This window comes from Dama dama, chromosome 16, assembly GCF_033118175.1.
Source record: "Dama dama isolate Ldn47 chromosome 16, ASM3311817v1, whole genome shotgun sequence".
Classification (NCBI taxonomy): domain Eukaryota; kingdom Metazoa; phylum Chordata; class Mammalia; order Artiodactyla; family Cervidae; genus Dama; species Dama dama.
Genome location: NC_083696.1, coordinates 3,700,369 through 3,706,123, shown reverse-complemented (window position 1 = coordinate 3,706,123; position 5,755 = coordinate 3,700,369). Strand labels below are relative to the sequence as shown.

At 50.1% G+C, this 5,755-nt stretch overlaps 1 protein-coding gene across 2 annotated transcripts; it reads left to right on the top strand.

The window, feature by feature from the left end:
• Nucleotides 1-2,343: 2,343 nt before the first annotated feature.
• Nucleotides 2,344-5,125, top strand: LOC133071051 (polyadenylate-binding protein 4-like). Of its 2 annotated transcripts, XM_061163299.1 has the most exons (2): nucleotides 2,344-3,543; nucleotides 3,639-3,875. In XM_061163299.1, the coding sequence occupies exons 1-2, from the start codon at nucleotides 2,901-2,903 to the stop codon at nucleotides 3,740-3,742; spliced, it is 747 nt and encodes a 248-aa protein (XP_061019282.1). In that variant the 5' UTR covers nucleotides 2,344-2,900; the 3' UTR covers nucleotides 3,743-3,875. The 2 variants fall into 2 exon arrangements, with proteins under 2 accessions (XP_061019282.1, XP_061019281.1); XM_061163298.1 differs by having other exon boundaries at nucleotides 2,352-5,125.
• The last annotated feature ends 630 nt before the right edge of the window (nucleotides 5,126-5,755 follow it).

Below are 5,755 nucleotides of genomic sequence, written 5' to 3'. Positions count from 1 at the left end.
ATCTTTCCTGGATCCTCCAGACCCAGGGATTGAACCTGTGTCTCCTGCGTCTCCTGCTTTGCAGGTAGACTCTTTACCGCTTGAGCCACTGATGAAGCCTAGTGTTTGTGTATCATCTCTTGTCAATGTTTTAACCTCCTGGGCTTGTAGTTCCATCTGTGAAATGAGGATGGATACATTTATATCCAGGGCTTCCCAGGTGGTGCTAGTGGTAAAGAACCTGCCTGCCAATGTAGGAGACATAAGAAACCTGAGTTCAATTCCTGTGTCAGGAAGATCCCTTGGAGGAGGGCATGGCAACCCACTCCAGTATTCTTGCCTGGAGAATCCCATGGACAGAGGAGCCTGGCGGACTACAGTCCATGGGGTCGCAAAGAGTCAGACATGACTGAAGTGACTTAGCATGCAGGCATACTTATATCCACTCTACAAGATTCTTGTCGAGGCTCTGATGGGGTCCCAAAGATCACTAACATCTATCTATAAGCTGCTATCATAACCGCAAGGGTGGTGTTCAAACACCACCACTTTGTAGCTGTGAATGAATCTCCCTAGACTAGTTTCTCCATCTGCAAAATAGGAATAATAATGGCACCTGTCTCCCAGTCTCATTGTAAGGTTTAAGTAAGATTATGCTTATAAATATGTGTCACCTAATTGCCTGAACTGTAGCAAGGGCTCAGAAAAATGTTTTCAGTCTCATCTTCCCAGCATCAGCACCAGCGTCACCATCCTTATTTCAATTGTTATTCACATTGACACAACTCATCCAGCTCCTCCTGGACATGCATTGGAATGATGTGACCCTAGAATGTGACAGAAGCCATGTGCGATTCTAAGGCGACACTGACTGTCAACGTGAGGTCAGCACAGAGTAAGCCTAGTTGAGAGATGAAGAGAGAGATTCTGATGACACTCTTTGGGCGCCTTTAATAAGCCACACGAGTAAACGTTTATCTTCTGAACTTTTCAGTTAGTGACCTCTCCACCTTTAATGCACAGGTCAGAGCTCCAGAGAGGGAAGGCACCTTGCCTGCAGCCCTCCGGTCTCCAGAAGGAGAACTCGGGTAGCCTGCCTCTCATGCTTTTTCTTCTTCGTCTCACAGACCACAGTCTCCAAACAGCCTTTGCCTTCCTTAGTCTCTCTGAGAAGTCAGGGATCGCTTATACGCCCATTTGTTCTTCTTCCAAACTCAAAGCTTGCAAACAATTCCACGGGAATGTGCTTTGGCGGGGGAAACAGTCCAATTACTGATCTAATGAGCCAATTTCCCTCTCAGCTCCCCCATAAAGGCATGTGTGGCCTCAGTGCTCCCCAGGCCCTGCTCAGATGACTACAGAGAAATGGAGAAAGAATCCTGTTTGGCAGTTCAAACTCACTTACTGCACAGGCTGGAAAATGAAATGACTGATACCATGTAATTAGACCTTAATTATTTATCATTTTTGGTTAATTACTGCCACTTACAAGTTAACAGGTTGTAAAACTCTTGGGCTGTGTTTATTAAATGTTAGGCGATCATTAGCAAAAAGTGCCATCTTCCAGTGTTAATGAAATATCCGTAAAAATCTGTGACCATGTGCAGTACAGGACTTGAGGCCACTAGGGAGACAGTTACATGGATTTATGGCTAATTATATATATATTTTTTGAATCTGTATTTCCACGTTTGAGAAGAAGGCTTGAATTTAAGGCTGCAAGGTCTTCTGGGCTCTCCTATTATTCCACAGGAGCACAGGGGATACAAAACGGAGGTGGGATGGGAGTGGGAGGGAGAAGAAGCTGGAGAAAGAGTGGTAAAGGACAACTCTTGTCTCAAAATATTCACCTCTCCTAAGGGTTCCATGTCTAAACATCTGCTATCAGAAAGCCATTCCTTGGAGTGTGATGTTATCCAAACTATGCAGATGTCCCTCAAAAAGTAAATATCCCTGGGAGAAGTTCTTTATAATTAAGTGGAAAATGTGTCTCTGCAGTAGCCCTTATGAAAAAGAGCTCGCTCTCTCTCCGCCCCGGGTCGCCGCAGCTTCCACCACTTTCGGGCCTAGCAGCCTAAAGCAAAAAAAAAAAAAAAAGAAAAAGATAAAAAAAACCCGAAAACGCTTTAAAATTTAAAAAAAAAAGAGAGAGAAAGAAAAAGAAAAAAACGAATCCTCTTCGGAGAACCCGCGGGGAAGTCACTTTCGCACGCTTCCGGCCTGCCCGCCGCCGCCGCACCTGGGCGTCTGTCGGTCCCCGTCCGTCGGTCCGGTGGTGAGCCGCCCGCGCGCCCGCGTCCACGCGCCGCCTCCCGGTTGCGCCGCGTGGCAGCCCCGCGCCCGCCGCCCTCGCCCCCCGCGCGCCGGCCTCCCCGCACCACGTGTCCGCGCTGCCCTTCGCCGGCCCGGCGTGGGAGGCGGCTGCGCGCTCGGGCCGCCCGGGGCTTGCCGAGTCGGCACCGACAAATATTTGGTTTCCCTCTTCCCCGGGCTGCTGTAATCTTAAACCGCCGGGAGCCCGAGGCCTATATTTATAGAGAAACGCGCGTCCCGGAGGCTGCCGTGGGCACCGCTGGGTTGCCTCTGGAAATTTTTTTGTCATTCGGAGGGGAGTCCCCGTTTTAATTTTTTCCCCTTTTTTTGAAATTGGGAGCTTCAGACCAGGACAGCTGAAAAAATTACAAACTCCCAGGGAGGGCCATATTGTTTTTGAGAGCCTTTTGTCTGCGGTTTGGCAGTCTCGTCCGAACCGTCCCCGAACTCCTCTCCGGCCCTCGGAGCCGACTCCCAGCGTCTCCGAGCTTCACTGCCACCTGTGAGCCGCGGCGTGGGCCACGGCTCCGAGCGGAGCCCCCTTTGTCCTGTGCGGTCCCTCTTAAGAAGTCCTCCTGGCGGGGCTCGGGGTGGTGGGGGCTGGGGAGATGAACGCTGCGGCCAGCAGCTACCCCATGGCCTCCCTGTACGTGGGTGACCTGCACTCGGACGTCACCGAGGCCATGCTGTACGAAAAGTTCAGTCCTGCGGGGCCTGTGCTGTCCATCCGGGTCTGCCGCGATATGATCACCCGCCGCTCCCTGGGTTATGCCTACGTCAACTTCCAGCAGCCGGCTGACGCTGAGCGGGCCTTGGACACCATGAACTTTGATGTAATTAAGGGAAAGCCGATCCGGATCATGTGGTCTCAGAGGGATCCGTCTCTGAGAAAATCTGGTGTGGGAAACGTCTTCATCAAGAATCTGGACAAATCTATAGATAACAAGGCACTTTATGATACTTTTTCTGCTTTTGGGAACATTCTGTCCTGCAAGGTGGTGTGTGATGAGAACGGCTCTAAGGGTTATGCCTTTGTCCACTTCGAGACCCAGGAGGCTGCCGACAAGGCCATCGAGAAGATGAACGGCATGCTCCTCAATGACCGCAAAGTGTTTGTGGGCAGATTCAAGTCTCGAAAAGAGCGGGAAGCTGAACTTGGAGCCAAAGCCAAGGAATTCACCAATGTTTACATCAAAAACTTCGGGGAAGAGGTTGATGATGAAAATCTGAAAGAGCTATTTAGCCAGTTTGGTAAGACCCTAAGTGTCAAGGTGATGAGAGATCCCAGTGGGAAATCCAAAGGCTTTGGCTTTGTGAGTTACGAAAAACACGAGGATGCCAATAAGGCTGTGGAAGAGATGAATGGAAAAGAAATCACCGGGAAGGTCATTTTCGTTGGCCGTGCACAGAAGAAAGTGGAGCGGCAGGCCGAGTTAAAGCGGAAGTTTGAACAGCTGAAGCAGGAGAGGATCAGTCGCTATCAGGGGGTGAATCTCTACATTAAGAACTTGGATGACACCATCGATGACGAGAAGTTAAGAAAAGAATTTTCTCCTTTTGGATCAATCACCAGTGCTAAGGTGATGCTAGAGGATGGGAGAAGCAAAGGATTTGGCTTTGTCTGCTTCTCATCCCCTGAAGAGGCAACCAAAGCAGTCACGGAGATGAATGGACGCATCGTGGGCTCAAAGCCACTGTATGTCGCTCTGGCCCAGAGAAAGGAGGAGAGGAAGGCTCACCTGACCAACCAGTATATGCAGCGGGTGGCCGGGATGAGGGCACTGCCTGCCAACGCCATCTTAAATCAGTTCCAGCCTGCAGCTGGGGGCTACTTCGTGCCAGCAGTTCCACAGGCTCAGGGAAGACCTCCATATTACACACCTAACCAGTTAGCACAGATGAGGCCTAATCCACGCTGGCAGCAAGGTGGGAGACCTCAAGGCTTCCAAGGAATGCCAAGTGCTATACGCCAGTCTGGGCCTCGTCCAGCTCTTCGCCATCTGGCTCCAACTGGTAATGCTCCGGCCTCTCGCGGCCTCCCTACTACCGCTCAGAGAGTCGGTGTTCCCACAGCTGTGCAGAACTTAGCGCCTCGGGCTGCTGTTGCTGCCGCTGCTCCTCGGGCTGTTGCACCTTACAAATACGCCTCCAGCGTCCGCAGTCCTCACCCTGCCATCCAGCCCCTGCAGGCACCCCAGCCTGCGGTCCACGTGCAGGGGCAGGAGCCGCTGACCGCCTCCATGCTGGCTGCAGCACCGCCCCAGGAACAGAAGCAGATGCTGGGTGAACGTCTGTTCCCACTCATCCAGACGATGCACTCGAACCTGGCTGGGAAGATAACTGGGATGCTGCTGGAGATTGACAACTCGGAGCTGCTGCACATGCTGGAGTCCCCCGAGTCTCTCCGCTCCAAGGTGGATGAGGCTGTGGCGGTCCTTCAGGCTCATCATGCCAAGAAAGAAGCTGCTCAGAAGGTGGGCGCTGTCGCTGCTGCTACCTCTTAGACAAGGACGAACCGATTCAAAAGCCAAATAAACCCTCATGGAATTCAGCTCAAGGTTTGAAGACTTCCTAGCTTGTCCTATGGACCTCAACACCAAGAACCGCAATTGCAAATTTAATAGGTCATTTTGTATCAAAAGGTCAATTATGAAGCACCTAGAATTTTTCAATTTAAAGAATATATTCTCTGGGCTCTGATATGGCCCAGACAGTGTTAACTTTTCTTTTTCTATTGTGGGTTTTGATTTTTTTCCCCCAGAAATTGGTTTTATTTGATGTACCCAAGTCTTAAGTTTCTCAATAAAGAAAAAAATCTCCATAAAAAAAAAAAAAAAAAAAAAAAAAGAAAAAGAGCTCGTAGCTTTTACAAATAATTAGCACAACGTGAGTCCACAGACAAACAAGCTAAGTGAGCATTCAGTTCAGTTCAGTTCAGTCGCTCAGTCGTGTCTTATTCTTTGTGACCCCATGAACCACAGCACACCAGCCCTCCCTGTCCATCACCACTCCCAGAGCCCACCCAAACCCATGTCCATCGAGTCAGTGATGCCATCCAGTCATCTCATCCTCTGTCATCCCCTTCTCCTCCTGCCCTCAATCTTTCCCAGCATCAGGGTCTTTTCCAATGGGTCAGCTCTGCGCATCAAGTGGCCAAAGTATTGGAGTTTCAGCTTCAGCATCAGTCCTTCCAATGAACACCCAGGACCGATCTCCTTTAGGATGGCCTGGTTGGATCTCCTTGCAGTCCAAGGGACTCTCAAGAGTCTTCTCCAACACCACAGTTCAAAAGCATCAATTCTTTGGCACTCAGCTTTTTTATAGTCCAGTTCTGACATCCATACATGACTACTGGAAAAACCATAGCCTTGACTAGACAGACCTTTGTTAACAAAGTATTGTCTCTGCTTCTTAATATGCTGTCTAGGTTGGTCATAACTTTCCTTCCAAGGAGTAAGCATCC